The sequence below is a fragment of the Carlito syrichta genome, unplaced genomic scaffold, assembly GCF_000164805.1.
Source record: "Carlito syrichta isolate Samal-C Ts95f unplaced genomic scaffold, Tarsius_syrichta-2.0.1 Scaffold302558, whole genome shotgun sequence".
NCBI classification, from domain to species: Eukaryota; Metazoa; Chordata; class Mammalia; order Primates; family Tarsiidae; genus Carlito; species Carlito syrichta.
The window spans coordinates 203,543-220,298 of NW_007246654.1; the positions used below are offsets into that span (position 1 = coordinate 203,543).

At 47.6% G+C, this 16,756-nt stretch overlaps 1 protein-coding gene across 2 annotated transcripts in view; it reads left to right on the plus strand.

The window, feature by feature from the left end:
* Positions 1-15,897, plus strand: part of MCM2 (minichromosome maintenance complex component 2) — a 26,801-nt gene extending 10,904 nt beyond the window's left edge. The window contains exons 9-16 of one of the 2 annotated variants that reach the window (XM_008056851.2): positions 8,853-8,946; positions 10,192-10,442; positions 10,573-10,699; positions 11,327-11,439; positions 12,966-13,217; positions 13,963-14,145; positions 14,418-14,573; positions 15,034-15,299. In XM_008056851.2, coding sequence (XP_008055042.1) covers positions 8,853-8,946; positions 10,192-10,442; positions 10,573-10,699; positions 11,327-11,439; positions 12,966-13,217; positions 13,963-14,145; positions 14,418-14,573; positions 15,034-15,144 — 1,287 coding nt within the window. In that variant the 3' untranslated portion in view covers positions 15,145-15,299. Of the gene's footprint in view, positions 1-8,852; positions 8,947-10,191; positions 10,443-10,572; positions 10,700-11,326; positions 11,440-12,965; positions 13,218-13,962; positions 14,146-14,417; positions 14,574-15,033 lie in introns of both variants that reach the window. The other variant, XM_008056850.1, reaches the window with a different exon arrangement.
* Positions 15,898-16,756: the final 859 nt, after the last annotated feature.

The following is a 16,756-nucleotide window of genomic DNA, read 5'->3' on the forward strand; positions in this document are numbered from 1 at the left end:
GCCCAGGCGGGTCTTGAACCCTCGAGCTCAGGCAATCCACTCACCTCAGCCTCCCAAGGCGCGGGATTACAGGCTGAGCCACCGAGCCCGGCTTGCCTTAGCTTTTTAAGTAGCTGGAACTACAGGTACATACTACCACGCCCCGCTTTTTGTTTTATTGTAGAGATGAAGTCTCACCAAGTTGCCCGGGCTAGTCTCAAATCTGTGGTCTCAGGCAGTCCATTTGCCTCAGCCTCCCAAAATGCTGGGATTCCAGGCCGAGCCACCAAGCCTGGGTGTTTTTTTAAACCTAGACAGTTTTACTGAAGCATGAGGAGATAGGCATTCATGTTGCAGAAGTACAGATTACTTAAATAGAGTGTTACATTTCTATTCCTGTAAGCCACTTCTCTTACTCAGCCTCCATCCTGCCCCCACGTTGATCCATGTTCTCAAGCTCACTGGTCTCCCCGTCTTCATTCTCTTCTTTCCCTCTCTTTTTCTCAACACAGTGTTCTATTTGAGTTGTGTGTATGTGGTTTATTTGTTGGGTTGTTTTTTTTTTTTTTTGAGTCGAGGTCTCACTCTGTCACCCAGGCTGGAGTTCAGTGGAACGATCAAACTCCTGGGCTCAGGCGATCCTTCCACCTCAGCTTCCCAAGTAGCTGGGACTGCCAGCACATGCCACCATGTCCAGCTGATTTTTTTTTTATTTTTGTAGAGACAAGGTCTCACTATGTTGCCCAGTCTGGTCTCGAACTCTTGGGCTCAGGCAGTTCTGCCTCAGCCTCCCAAAGTGCTGAAATAATAGGAGTGAGCCACTGCACCTGGCCTTGTTTGGTTTTTTTGTTGTTGTTGTTATTTTGAGTTGGAGTCTCACTCTGTCGCCCAGACTGGAGTGCAGTGGCCGCTCCCGGCCATCGCAGCCTCAACCTACTGGGCTCTGGCGATCCTTCCGCCTCAGCCTTCCAAGTAGCCAGAATTACAGGCGCGTGCCAAGCCCGGCTGATTTTTTGATTTATTATAGAGATGAGGTCTCGCTGAAAGTGCAATTTAGCTCTCTTTGCCTTCACTCTGTTTTAGAACCAGACCCTCAGGCAACTTACAATTCAGATTCCAGTTGGGTTGTTCAGCAAACTGGGTCATTTCCTTTTGAGATCTGTAAACTCCCTAGGTTTACAACCCCTAGGGATAGGAGCTAAGGCTGGCTGGGTCTCCTCTGTCTGCAGACCCTGCCTGGAGGAGGCATTCGGTGCCTGTGAATGAATGGAGAATGCAATGATGAGGAGAACTGCATTAAGCTGCAGGCAGGCTGATCGTTTCTCTTTTTCTCCATCTACCTTCCACCTTCCCTTGAACCCTGCTGAGCTTCTCTGTTTTGGGTTCCTCTTTGGCACAGCTGTGATTGTCTCCATTAACCTTCACCTTTAGTCTATTCTGTTTCCTCCTTTACTCCTTGAAGCATTTTCTCTAAGTAGGCAGAGGACTTTGTGTTGCAAAGCTCTTTACTTTGTGTCCATGGTGAGAAGCTGCTGCAGGATACAGCAGTAAACTCAGTAGGAATGAAGAAGCATCTGACATTTGTAGGCCCAGTGAAAGTTGGCTTGATGTTCAGGATTTCTCTAGGTTCTTGCCTTTTCTTGCCCTGGAAAATTAATTTTGAGCATGTTTGTTCTTGTTGTCTCCCTTCCCACCCCCCAAAATTATCTCTGATCTTTCTTTTAGTCAGGGGATGAAAGGGAAGTTAATGTACAATAGCTCCATGGCCATAGAGGTGCGACTGTTTGTTTTATTTGCACATTATTATGTTTGTTCAAGAGAGCTCTGGAAATGCTTCCCTGGCAAAGATTGGAGGTAGTGCCAGTTCTTCCCCAGCTCTGTGTTGGAGTACTGAGCTGGGCCATGTCACCTAGTCTGCCAAGATGTAGGGTTCCCATAGAAGAGACGTGTTTCTCCGGCCTTGGGTGGATAAGAGCTTCAGTTCCGTCAACACACATTCATTTCCTTCATACTCTCTATGGCCAAGTTCTGGGGATGTAGTGGTGGGTAAGTCAGACAGAATCCTTGCCCTCATAGAGCTTAATTTTACTTGGGTCCCTGATAAGAAGAAAGGAAAGAAATAAGATCTTTTCGTGTACTTTTGCATGCTAGGAAGTCAGTTATACAGAGAAAGAAAGCTGGGGCAAATGATTGTTTGCTTCCCACTCTCCTACCCTCCCCATCCACAGAGGATCATGAGTACCACCATGATGGACACTTTTCAGAATCTCATTTGAGTGTTTGAGGCAGTTTCTTTTTTTTTGAGTTGGAGTCTCACTCTGTTGCCCAGACTGGAGTGCAGTGGCCGCTCCCGCCCACTGTAGGCTCAACCTGCTGGGCTCCGGCGATCCTTCCGCCTCAGCCTTCTAAGTAGCTGGAACTACAGATGTGCGCAACCACGCCCAGCTAATTTTTGTAGAGATGAGGTCTCACCAAGTTGCCCAGTCGGGTCTTGAACCCACGGGCTCCCAAAGCGCGGGATTACAGGCTGAGCCACCGAGCCTGGCTGTGGCAGTTTCTTTAGGCTTGGGTGGACTTGGCCCTGCTGTTACCTTGCAGTCCCCAAGTAGTTGGACTCCATGTGTACAAAGGAGTGCATGCTTACCTGCACATGTGTCTAACATGCTAAAGGAGCATTGTACTTCCAGAACACTCTGCTAGCACCTTCTTTCCCTTTCCTGTGACCTTCAGCCACTGATCTCCCACTTTGCTGATTGAGGAGACTAGAGACCTATAGGTGAGAGTGTGACAGGCACAGCATGCCTGGGCTCTAACAAGGTATCTGTCCAGGCTGTCCCCTTGTGTCTCTTGAGCCACAACCTCCAGAATGACATGTTCACCATATGTAGGTGGCTCTGCCCCACTCCCATGCCGTGATGCCTCCTATTTGTGTCACCTGAGTGCCTTTTTCCCACACTTGGTTGTCAGTTGATGTCAGTCTTCTTCACCTTGCAGGCTTCTCCAGATGACTTCTTTTTGTTTAGTTTTGGCTTAGTTATTATCCTTTGGGAATTAGGAGATTCATATAAAAATCTGGGTACCTGGATTTTTGAAAATCCAAGATCTGTGGGTGCTGGGTTTGTATTCCTCTCTGACAACATTGACTGGAGCCAAGGGACAGCTGCCCTTTCAGGCAGGGCCTGCGCCCTCCAGTTTTCTCCATCCCCCACTCTTATCTTCTCTCTAGTCTGGTTAATTCAGATTCACGGCCCTGCCTTCTTTCCATGGTCATTTGATTTTATGGACCTTGTACATTGATGGGGTGAAGTATTAGAGGTGTCATGTCTGAAACTTCGATGTTAAAGAATTAATAGAAGCATGCCGTCTGAAGCCAGACTTCTAGGCTTGAGTTTTGGTTTAATCCTTAAGTATGATCAAATGAGTTGCCTGTAGCTATTAAAAATGAGAGGATAAGGCTGGGTATGCTGGCTCATGCCTATAATCCCAGCACTTTGGGAGACCGAGGTGAGAGGATTGCCTGAGCCCACGGGTTTAAGAACAGCCTGGGCAACTTAGTGATATCTCATCTCTACAATAAATAAATAAAATTTAGCCAGGTGTGGTGGCATGTGCCTGTAGTTCCAGCTACTTGGAAAACTGAGGTAGAAGGATCACCTGAGCCCAACAGGTCAAGGCTGCGGTGACTGTGAGCATACCACTGTACTCCAGCCTGGGTGACAGAGTAAGACTCCAACTCAAAAAAAAAAAAAAGAATAAGAATATCTATTCAGAGTTGTTAAAAAGATTAATTAAGTAAATTAGTACATACAAAATGTTTGGCTATTGGCAAGTGCTGTAGCTAGCTGTCATTATTGCAGGTTGTTAAAAAACTAATCAATTTGGATGGGGCTCGGTGGCTCAGCCTGGAATCCCAGCACTTTGGGAGGCTGAGGCGAGTGAATTGCCTGAGCCCAAGGGTTTGAGACCAGCCTAGGCAATCTGACGAGACCTCATCTCTACAATAAATCAAAAATTATCCAGGAATGGTAGCATGTACTTGTAGTTCCGGCTACTTGGGAGGCTGAGGCGGAAGGATTGCTGGAGCCCAGCAGGTCAGTGCTGGGGTGGCTGTGAGTGTGCCACTGCACTCCAGCCTGGGCAACAGAGTGAGACTCCACTCAAAAAATAAAAAAATTAATCAGTTTGCACAAAAACTGAATATAAGAGCTTGTGACAGTGTCTGCAGAAAGCATAAAGAACCAGTAGGTAGGATGAAAATGGATTTTGAACCTAGCACTTTAGGTATTTTACACACATTATTTCTTGTTCACAGTACCCATACAGGTATTTTATTCCCATTTTCTGGGCAGAGCTCACAGTATTCATTCAGGTGGACATTTTATCCCAGTTTACTAGGTAGGGAGACTAAGGAATAATGGGAAGCAGTGCACCTAGAGCTCTTGGGAGCATGAGCTTTAGATTCAGGTGTATCTGGGTCAAGTCTTTTCTCAGTCATCTAGCAGAAAATGGTTTGATCTGAGCCTTGGTTTCCTCCTTTGTAGAATGGAAGGAGACCAGGGTTATTACAAAGATTAAATGAGATAATCTGTGGAAAGTGCTGTTAATTCCCTGGCAGGTCATGGCTTGATTCTGCCCCCACTTTTCAGTCATTGTGTTAGTCTGTTATTCTCTCATGGATTAGCTGAGTCAGTGGCAGAGGGCACAGCAGGCAGCATAAGCATTTGCTTGTTCACTCCCCTATCCCTCCTGTCCCATAGGGTGCAGTGGTTGCCTTACAGAAGGACTGAGCTTGTAGAGTCTGCCCTGCATAGCAAGCAGGAAAATGGCCTGCTCCTGTCCTGGAGGGAGACATTACCTCATCCTGCAAGGATGCTCACTACAAAAACACTGAGAAATGGGGAAAGAGAAGTCAAGGACTTGGCACACCCAGCAGTAGGTCTGAGAGCATGAGAGGTCCTTGGAGGACTGTCTTCCCAGCACCCTCAACACAAAGTAAGGGCTTGATAAAGGTATTATTAGATTTACCGAGCACTTAGTATTGCTTGGTTCCATCTAGTTTAAATAAATAGCAACAGTCTATGATGTCGTTTTCTAGGTAGCAACAGTCTTATGATGTAGTTTTCATCTATGCCTTTTTTAGGGTTATGTATTGTTTGTGGTCACATAACAAGTAGCCAGATCCAGGATTTCAATCTCAGCAGTAGTGTGACTTCAGAATCCATGTTCCTGGAGACTGTATAGTGCCACCTCTCCTTCATAGTTACAGTTTGTGAGTTATCTGGTTACTGTGAGCTCTGTAGGCACTCTCTGCCTAACATGAGGCCTGGTCCACATTTTAAAACTTTTTATTAGAGAACCTTTTTTTTTTGAGTTGGAGTCTCACTCTGTCACCCAGGCTGGAGGGCAGTGGCATGCTCCTGGCCACCGAAGCCTTGACCTTGGCCTCCGAGGATCCTTCCGCCTCAGCCTTCCATGTAGCCAGAAATACAGGTGCGCGCTACTACACCGGGCTAGTTATTGATTTATTGTAGAGATGAGGTCTCACCAAGTTGCCCGGGTGGGTCTCAAACCTGCGGGCTCAGGCAATCCACTCGCCTTGGCCTCCCAAAGCGCTAGGATTACAGGCTGAGCTACCGAGCCCGTCCTAGAGAAAATTTCAAGCATGCACATGGAATAGTGTAATGAGCCTCTATCGGTCTTAGTCCATTCTGTGTTGCTATAATAGAATATATACTGGGTGATTTATAATGAGCAGAAATGTATTGACTCATGGTTCTGAAGGCTGGGAAGCCCAAGAATGAGGGGTCAGCATGTGGTGTGGTCCTTTTCGCTGCATTTTCACATGGTGAGGGAAGGAGAGAGAGAGAGAGAGTGGGCGCGTGCAAGAGGAGGCCAAACTCATCCTCTTACAGGGAACCCAATCCTTCCAAACATTGATGGCGCAATAATCCTCCATTCATGAGGGCAGTGCCCTCAGGGGCAAATCCCACCTTACATTGGGGATTAAGTTTCTGGACACATGCTTTTGGGGGGACACATTCAAACCATAGCACTATCCTTTACCCAGCTTCTTAGAACTGTCAGAGTCACAGCCAATCATGTTTCCTCAGTACCCCAATCCACTTACCCTCAGTATATTTTGAGATGAATTCCAGGCATACCATTTCATTGTAGCTACATCAGTGTGTTTTTCTAAAAGAAAAGGCTCTTATTAGAAAATGTAACAACAATACCGTTATCTCACCTTAAAAGATAATTAACAATTTCTTAATATCAGATGCTTGGTTGGTGTTCACATTTCTCTGATTATTTTATTTCCTTCCACCTTTATTATGTTTCCTCAGTACCCCCAATCCACTCACCCTCAGTATATTTTGAGGCAGATTCCAGGCATGCCATTTTATTTATAGCTACATCAGTGTGTTTTTCTAAAAGAAAAGGCTCTTATTAGAAAGTCTAACAATAATACCATTATGTCACCTTAAAAGATAATTAGCAATTTCTTAATATCAGATGCTTGGTTGGTGTTCACACTTCTTTGATTATTTTTTACCTTTCCCCCTTTATTACAGCTTCTTAGAGTCTGTATCCAAATAAAGTCCACATATTGTGATTTGTCGATCTCTCAAGTCTCATAATCTTTAGGTCTCTTCTTTTTCTCCTTGCAGTTTTTTTGTGGAAGAAAACAGGTTGTTTGTCCTGTTGAACTTTCCACAGTCAAGATGTTGCAGATTATGTCCTCATTAAACATACAAGTGTCCTCTGCCACCTGTGTTTTATGTAAATTGGCAGATACAGAAGTTTAGTCAGACTCAGGTTTTTTTTTTTCCCCCTCTTTTTGGGTGTGGGTTCATGGCAAGACTACTTCATAGGTGGACATCCACCAGGAGGCACAGGTTGTCTGTGATGTTAGCGACCATTGATGATCATTGACTGAATCTATTAATTCATTGGGGGTTGCAAAATGAGGATATTTTGATTCTAAATGCTTCATTTGCCAGGAGATTTCTATAAAGAGGAACTTTTCTTCATTAACTATTTGGTTACCCCTAGGCAGGAATAAGCAAGATACATGCTTGAATGTTTTCTTTTATTTACCAGTTTTTTTGTCTTTTTTTTTTTTCTTTTTAAGTAGGAGTCTCACTGTCACCCAGGCTAGAGTGCAGTGGCAAGCTCATAGCCACTGCAACCTTGATCTTCTGGGCTCAGGTGGTCCTTCCACCCCAGCCTTCCAAGTAGCTGGAACTACAGGCACACACCACCCCACCTGGCTAATTCTTTGATTTATTGTAGAGAGGAGGTCTCACCAAGTTACGCAAGCTGGTCTTGAACTTGTGGGCTCAGGCAATCCTTTCACCTCAGCCTCCCAAAGTGCTGGAATTATAGGCGTGAGCCACTGCTTCTGGCCTACTTACCAGGTTTTTAAATAATGATTGGTTCCTATGTGACCAGTAAGTATCATTAACAAATGAATGGACTTGTATGTCATTGAGGTTTCAGCATGGCAGTTGTCATCCTTACTGATCCTCAGAGTATTCTGTTTTTTTGCCAGCATGAACCTAATTATTTTGGCTCCCGAGTCCTATTGACATGGCCTTTAAGCACTTTTTTGCTTTCTGGTAGAAGATACTACAGGCTCCTCTTGTACATTTCTTGCCTAGACCTGGAGTCAGCCACTTCTCCAAAAAGCCCTGTGGGAATTGTTATTTCCTTTCAGTGGGAAATAGTGTTTAGAGATGTTTCTAAATCTGCATGAATTTGGCTATGTAGGTAGGGCATGAAGAATCCAGCCCAGTGGGGATGTATCTCCCTCTCCACTTTTGTTTTTGAGTCAGAGTCACACTGTCACTCAGGCTAGAGTGCAGTGGCACGCTCACGGCCACCACAGCCTCAATCTGCTGGGCTCAGATGATCCTTCCGCCTCAGCCTTCCAAGTAGCTAGAGCTACAGGCGTACACCACCAAACCCAGCTAATTTTTTTATTTATTGTAGAGACGAGGTCTTGCCAAGTTGCCCAGGCTGGTCTCAAATCCCTGGGCTCAGGCAATCCTCTCGCCTCAGCCTCCCAAAGGGCAGGGATTATAGACTACAGCCAACTGCGCCTGGTTTCCCTCTCCACTTTCAGTGCTCATTTTCCTGCTTCATTGCCCACCTCCCCCGGCGACCTGGTGCTTTCTAGCTCTTGGTCTGTCCTATAAAGTAGGGATGTATGGGGAAGCGACTGCTCCTGCAGAGTCCGCCAGCACAGGAAGGCATGAAGGTTGGGACTATAGTCAAAGCACAGCTGTGCCACAGGTGTAGCTGGAAGTATCTTTTCAAGCAAGACATTTCTTTGATATCTTGACTTCTGTCTATAAAGTTCATGCGGATCTTGCATGCTTGGCTCTCTTTTTCTTGCTCGTGCTCTCACTTTTGCTCTGGTGCGTTATCATAACCCTGCCGTAAGGTAGGCACTTGTACGAACTGTCACATGTGGTGCTTACCCTTTGTGAGTTGGTTGTTGTCTCTCTCTTACATGAGAGGAGACAGGTTCAGGGTAAGGTAGCGCCATGATATGCTTCGTGTTTATGTGGTCCAAGCCCACACTTTTGCCACAGGGATTTTGGGAAAGTCTTTTCTGAAATATGACAGAATTGGGGGATCAGACCAAGGTTCTTTTCAGCTCTAAAGTTTGGATTGTTGGAAAGAGCCAACTAATCAAAAGGCCAAGAATTAGGGCAGGGCTTGATATCAGGTCTTGATGGGTTGGTGGCAGCCATGGGTGGAATGGGTGTTTTGAGCTGGGAATGTCATGTTTCTGAGGCCAGAGTAGGTGGGTAGCCTACTCTGCATATTGGGCTCTTGTTCCCATTGGTCTCCCTCCCTTTTCTCAGATCTTTGCCAGTATTGCTCCTTCCATCTATGGGCACGAAGATATCAAGAGAGGCCTGGCTCTGGCTCTGTTTGGAGGGGAACCCAAAAACCCAGGTGAGCAGCCACAGATACCACCCACCTTTCCTCCACAGGAATTTTCACAGCTTTCTCTTTGGGGAACCATCATTCTCAGTGATGGACAAGGCTGGACACAGTGTTTTTAAAGCCTGGGTGCTGGGGAGAAAAAAGACCCGAGAAGATGACTGGAGTGGATTTGACTCATTCATCATGGGGAGAGGGTAGCCCATAGTTGGGGTGTCCCAGGCATCGGACTGTCAGGTAGCCAGAGTCTGTCCTTTGAGCCACAGCTGCCTGCTTTTGTGATTTGACTAAATTCATTTTTGTTTCCCTTTCTTTAATTTTTAAAATGTTTTATCTTTTACAAAATTAACTACAAAAGTGATATAAATATGTATTTACATTTTCATAAAATATTAAAAGTCACAGATAAGACTGTCACCATGGGCTGGGCGCGGTGGCTCAAGCCTGTAATCCCAACACTCTGGGAGATTGAGGCGAGAGGATTGCCTGAGTCCAGGGGTTCGAGACCAGCCAGGGCAACTTGGTGAGATCTTGTATTTACAATAAATAAAAAATTAGCCATGCAATTATGGTGCGTGCCTGTAGTTCCAGCTACTTGGAAGGCTGAGATGAAAGGATCGCCTGAGCCCAGCAGGTCGAGACTGAGGTGGCCGCGAGCATGCCGCTACACTCTAGCCTGGGCGACAGAGTGAGACTCCAAAGGGGGAAAAAAAATACTGTCACCACTGACTACCTTTCTCATCCTAGTCCCCTCCCATAGGTCAACCCCAGTCACCTTGGTGTGCATGCTCCCAGACCTTTGTGTGGCCATTCATGTAAACTTGTGGGCAGATGCAGGATTTCCTGAGACACATACTCTTTTATATTGATAAATGTGTCTCTTGTGTACATAGTGATATACGTTGATATATCGAGCTAAGCTCTTCCTGCTCAGTAGCACATTTTGGGCATCTTTTTGTTAGTGTATACGGAGAAGTACATTCTTTTAAATGACTGTGTCACCCTCTGTGCATAGTATTAGCCCTCTACCTGAAGACCACTAAGATTATTTCTGGTTTTTAATATTCACAAAGGATATAGTGTGCATGTCTCCCATGTACCTGTGCATGTTAAGTGCCCAGAGCGGGATTACTTCTAACATCCCTTTCTCAACAGACTACCTTTGCTGTCCTAACAGGCAGTTCAAGGAATTGGTAGACCTCCAGCCGCGTTCTCGTCCCCTTCTTTCCCATTCTCTCACATCCCTGTCTCTTACAGGTGGTAAGCACAAAGTGCGAGGTGACATCAATGTGCTCTTGTGTGGAGACCCTGGCACAGCGAAATCTCAGTTTCTCAAGTATATTGAGAAGGTGTCAAGCCGAGCCATCTTCACCACTGGCCAGGGGGCGTCAGCCGTGGGCCTCACAGCCTATGTCCAGCGGCATCCTGTCAGCAGGGAGTGGACCTTAGAGGCTGGGGCCCTGGTTCTGGCTGACCGAGGAGTGTGTCTGATTGATGAATTTGACAAGGTAGGTCCGTGGACCACGTAGGCTGATGGAATCCAGGGTGTGTGGGCTTGGACCTCAGGGAGCGGAAATGTTAACAGTGCACGTTGGAGCGAGAGTCATGCTAAGGGCTGGCCATTTGAACCTCTCATAGATGAACGACCAGGACAGAACCAGTATCCACGAGGCTATGGAGCAACAAAGCATATCCATCTCGAAGGCTGGTATTGTCACCTCCTTGCAGGCTCGCTGCACTGTCATTGCTGCCGCCAACCCCATAGGTATGCCGGCCTTGGTTGCTGGGACTCGGGGTGGGACGTAGGGACACAAGACCTAGAGAGCTCCTGTCCTGCCTGCATGAATCTGGAGCCCATGGGGCCTCCTTGGTCAGTCACAGGTTCTGAGGTGCCGATCTGAGGAAGCCATCAGGCAAGGGCAGCTGTTCCTCTCCTCTCTGTGTCTGTGTCTTGCTGGAGTGGGGAAGGGTGGAGAGAGAACCCAGGACTCCTAGGCTTTCTTGCTGAGCTGTGTTCCCAGAAACTCCTTGGATGTTCTTCTCAGAAGACATGGAAGAAATTGGGGCCTCCTTTTGGCCAGGATGGAGTTGGTTGTTGGTCTCAGCAGCAAGTGAATTGACTGCCCAGGCTCAGTCACTTGCCATATTCTTGGGTTTTCCTCGCCGAGAAACGGTTATACCTCTGTCTACATTAGGCTGTTTCAGACATTGTTCAGGGAACCTCTTGGCTGTCTTTGGTCCAGAATACCTGACAGATAGCAGGCGCTGAGTATCTACCTGTATCGTTCCTCTTCCAATATCCTCATCCCCTTCTGCCATAGAAGCGGCCTAAGGTTGAGAAGATGAGAGTGTGGGGCATGCACTCTGATGGGGAGTTTTCTCTGTGTTTCAGGAGGGCGCTACGACCCCTCGCTGACCTTCTCAGAGAATGTGGACCTCACGGAGCCCATCATCTCACGCTTCGATGTCCTGTGTGTGGTGAGGGACACAGTGGATCCAGTACAGGTATAGCCCCGGGTGCCCAGGTTCCATCAATGCATCCTAGGGACCTGGAGTGAGGGTTGGAGTGTGCCTGGCACAGGGAGGAGTGCTGCGTGGGCCATGGCCTAGTTTCCAGGCTTGTTCCCTTGGTCTCTTCTTTTTTTTTTTTTTGAGTTAGGAGTCTCACTCTGTCGCCCAGACTGGAGTGTAGTGGCACATTCCCGGCCACCGCAGCCTCAACCTGCTGGGCTCCGGCGATCCTTCCGCCTCAGCCTTCCAAGTAGCTGGAACTACAGGCGTGTGCTACCACGCCTGGCTAGTTTTTTATTGTAGAGACGAGGGCTCGCCAAGTTGCCCGGGTAGGTCTCTAACCCGCGGGCTCAGGCAGTCCTCTCGCCTCAGCCTCCCAAAGTGTTAGGATTACAGGCTGAGCCACCGAGCCTGGCCCCTTGGTCTCTTCTTATGTCCAGAAGTTGTCTTGATTCCTCCTTCCTTCACCAGTCCCTCCCAGCCCCCACCTAGCATAATTCACAGTCCACCGTCAAGTCCTATTGGTCCCTGCTCCTGAGCCTGCCCACTTCCCTTGCTTGTCTGGCATGAGGTCCTCCTCATATCTGAGTTGGTCTCCCAGCCCCCATGCCCATTTAGACTGTTCTTCAGTTAGAGGTATAGATCAGACTGTGCCTGTTCTTAACAACCTGTTTGTAGCTTTCTATGGTCATCAGAATAGAATCCACAGTCCTCTCTGAGCTAACCCTGACTATCTCTGCAGCTGCCTCCTCCTCCTTGCTCCCTTCCCTCATCCACCTTCCTCCACCCTCAGGAAGGCCAGAACTTGGGACCTGGAATGTGCTCTTGCCTCCTCCTGGCAGGCTTTGTTCTCCCCTCCTAGACTGTCATCATTCTCATCTCAGCTCACGTGTTCTTCAGGGAACTGTGCCTGACAACCTTAGCTAGAGGCGTTGCCTTGGTCCCTTGATCCCATCACCCTATTTTTCCTCTAAGCATGTTACTTTCCATAATTAGTTGTTTTTTGGGGTTTTTTTTGAGTCGGAGTCTCATTCTGTCACCCAGACTGGAGTGCAGTGGCACACTCATGGCCGCTGCAGCCTCGACCTGCTGGGCTTAGATGATCCTTTTGCCTCAGCCTTCCAAGTGGCTGAAACTGCAGACACGCACCACCGTGCCTGGCTAATTTTTGATTTATTATAGAGACAATATCTCACCACGTTGCCCAGGCAGTCCTCTCGCCTCTGCCTCCCAAAGTGCTGGGATTACAGGCGTGAGCCACCGTGCCCAGCCATAATTAATTTTTGGGACTGTGTTTATCTCTCTTCCCTTAAGAAGGTCAGTTCTTTGAGAGCTCTATCACGTTTACCGATATGCCCCCAGCACCTAAACCTGACCAGCATGTAGTTGTTGTCGGTCTGCTATTGTGAGAGTGTCATTGTAGGACACACTTGCAGCTTTTCCTTTCTTCCAACCAGTTTACATCCCTTCATCACGACACTGGCCTACCCTTAGACCTGCCCTCTCACGTCTTGTCTTAGGATGAGATGCTGGCCCGCTTTGTGGTTGGCAGCCACATCAGACACCACCCCAGCAACAAGGAGGAAGAGGGGCTGGCCAACGGCAGTGCCCCAGAGCCCACCATGCCCAACACATACGGCGTGGAGCCCCTGCCCCAGGAGGTCCTGAAGAAGTACATCATCTATGCCAAGGAAAAGGTGCATCCGAAGCTCAACCAAATGGACCAGGACAAGGTGGCCAAGATGTACAGTGACCTGAGGAAAGAGTCTATGGTGAGAGCCAGGGTGGAACCTGGAGTTGGGTGCAGAGGAGGACACATGACCAGAGCTTTCTTACCAGTGTGCAGGGGGTGGGGTCAATCAGTCCAGAAGGAACTAGAGCAGGCCTTAAAAAAGGATACTGTGGTTTTAGATGAACTCTTAAGTTTGCGTTCATTTGTCTGTCTTGGTATAGGGCTGGGTTTATCCGCCGATCAAGTTGCATCTTGACTTGCCATAAATCTTCACCCAGATGAACACAAGATCTGAGCTAGATTTAGTTCATTAGCAATGGAGCAAGAAGTCAACTTGCAAGCCATTGAAACACAGAATCCTTGTCGTTTACTGTGTCTCACCCACACCTAATCAAGCAGCACCCTGGTTTGGTTTTGCCTTTTAATTTTACCAGGTCTTTTCAGAGCACTCAACTTAATTTTCATAGAAGCCATTATTTTTCTTTCCCTACCTACGTTGCGCTGGTTTGTGTGATGTTAGTATGTGCCAGTAAGCAATACAGCTAGCCACAAATACAGCAGACTCTGAAGTCCGCTAGTGGGAACAGAAATGTGCAGGCATCATAGTGATAAGCCATAAGCATTCAGTGTCTACTGGCTGTCATCCCACTTCCAAGAGTGGGAAGTGTGTTTTCACTGGGCAGCTCAACTGAGCACTTGTTTGGGCACTGGCTGCTAAAGTGCCTCTTTATTTTCCTTGCCTCCTTTCCTGTCTGAGGAAGATATGACACTGTGTATCTCCTCAGGCGACAGGCAGCATACCCATTACAGTGCGGCACATTGAGTCCATGATCCGCATGGCAGAGGCCCACGCACGTATCCACCTGCGAGACTACGTTATAGAAGACGATGTCAACATGGCCATCCGTGTGATGCTGGAGAGCTTCATTGACACCCAGAAGTTCAGTGTCATGCGCAGCATGCGGAAGGTGGGTGTGAGCTGAGGCTCGGGTCCTTTGGAGCCTGAAGGGCAAGCTGGGCAATGGAGGCCACAGGTGGGCTTCCGAGGCTTTGGCCTGACCATGTTGTTTGGGTGCAGCAGGAGCGCCCCACCTGGCTGCTGGAGCAGGTGGTGAAGTGGGCGTGGCAGGAGTGGTGGGGAAGGGGTGTTTGACTGGGCTTTTCTTTTTAATTTTATTTTAAAGATGTGGGGTCCAATTCAGAATTAGGCATATACGTTGACTGGGCTTTTCTCCTGCAGACTTTTTCCCGCTATCTTTCATTCCGGCGTGACAACAACGAGCTGTTGCTCTTCATACTGAAGCAGTTAGTAGCAGAGCAGGTGACATATCAACGCAACCGCTTTGGGGCCCAGCAGGACACTATTGAGGTGCCTGAGAAGGACTTGATGGACAAGGTATGGGCGTGATAGGAAGTGAGGGTCAGGGTTTGCTGCCTTGGGAGGTGTCAGAGTCACCTGTGGGGGCTCTATCATGATGGGTCATTAAGTGCATGGGCTTTGGATGCAGCTACTTATGCTGCTCATACAATGAGCTGAGTACAGTTTTGTATACTTAAAATCTTGATAGCAGGTGAATGAAGTAAGTCGTGTTACCGTCTTCCCGTTGTACAGAGGTGGAGACAGGCACAGGGCAATCAAGTAGCTTGCCCAAGTTCACACAGGGAGCTGTTGGAGCTCAGAATTGAAGCTCTGTCCTCCAGTTCCAGCCCCTTCGTCAGTCTCTACCTGGATTTATTTTTCTTCCTGTAAGTGGAGGTGATGGTGTCTGAAAACGCACTGGAACCGTGACTTCTGTGCAAACCCTGGAGCCCATTCTCACATCACTGATGACTCATTTGACATTTCTTCTTTTTAGGCTCGTCAGATCAACATCCACAACCTCTCTGCTTTTTATGACAGTGAGCTCTTCAGGATGAACAAGTTCAGCCATGACCTGAAGCGGAAAATGATCCTTCAGCAGTTCTGAGGTCCTGACCTCTCCACAAAGGCTCTCTGTGATTCTGGTTTGGGGTGGTCAGGCCGAGCGGTCAGTTCACTCTGCTTTGCGGACACAAAACCAGAGCACTGACAGACTCAGGATGTGCTAGAGTCAGGGATGGCAGCTACACATCTTGCTTCCCTCATGGTCCCTGGGCTCAGGCGGTGACTTGGAATGATGATGTTTATTTCTTTGGCTCCACTTTCTGCTTCTCACCTTCTGGTGGGCACACTTTGACAACGTTTCTTAATCAGCTGCTCAGCAGCCTACCATCTATGAGTGGTTTGTCTCCACTTAGTATCTTGGATCAGAATACCCAGGTTGTGACTGACCATTCTTACGTGGTGACTGACCATTCTTACGTGGATATTGGGAGAACTATTGCCCTCTTGGCATGAGTTTTGTGTCCAGGTGAACTTCTGCCACCTTTGGTCAAGGGACAGGTTAAAGGTGTTTGCAGTCTTTTTTCAGAGCTTCATCCTATAGGTTTCTGGGAGTCTCTGTGGTAGAAGAGAGTACAGGTCTGCCAGCATAGTGCATGTGCTCCCTACAATGGCGCCTGGGTTCCTTTGGAGTTGGAGGAGTTGGAGAGTTATCCGCTCAGCACAGTTATCACAATTCCTATATTGTTCTGTTTTCTCCTACTTAACCATTTTCCCACTTTCTTACTGTATGTGCATTCAGTTTTTGTTTCTATGGTTTTAACTTTTAATAAAGTTGAGTGAAATCTAAACACTGTAATTGTTGGCCTCAATCCTGCTTTCCTATCATAACCCAGGTTTTCTTGGCCTTCCTTTGAAGGCTCTGTGGGTTTCTGTAGGAGGTAGAGTGAGTTAGAAGAATTGTTGAGGTGGAGAAAGCAAAATCTCAATAGGGAACTTAGTTTACAGTTGCAGCCTCTGTGATAGCTAAATGGAATCCATGGAAGTCCTAGAATAGACATGTGTGCAGTAGGACGAGGAGGTGGTATGGCCCACCTCCCAGTGGAGCAGTACTGTGCACTGCCCAATGAGCCATCTGGCCTCACCAGAGATGCTTATGGGCTCGTGAGTTGCCAGAGGGATTGCAGTACACCTACAGTTCTCAACAGTGACTCTGACCTTGGATCTAGCTGAAGTACCTCGTGCATCTTCTGTCTTGTCCAAGTTTTACCTTCTGGAAACTTGAGGTGAATCCATAGATAGCCCTACAGATATTCGAAGACTAGTACGTCTGTACTTCTGACTCCCTCATTCAGCTCCTCCTACAGATACTACTTAAGAGCCTGGCAAGCACTGCCCCCTAGCAGGTGAACATGGTTTCTGCCTTTCTGCCCTTACAGAGTTTGCATTTGGGGTGTTGGGAGGGGAGGGTTGGACTTTGCATCAGGAAAAGAAGAAAAAACCCTGCAATTTGTGCCAGAAGAAAAGAAATACATAAAGGAAACAACCGGATAGCTGAAACTGAGTTAGGGAGTGGGAATATGGAAGAAGTAGCCTTTTAAAAGAAGAATAGGAAGGAGCTGGCCACAAGAAAATTGGCTGATGCAGAGCCAGGGGAGGGGTGGCAAGAGTTTAGGCCAGGGTTGCAACCTGTAACAAGATTCTAACTACAGCAGGCA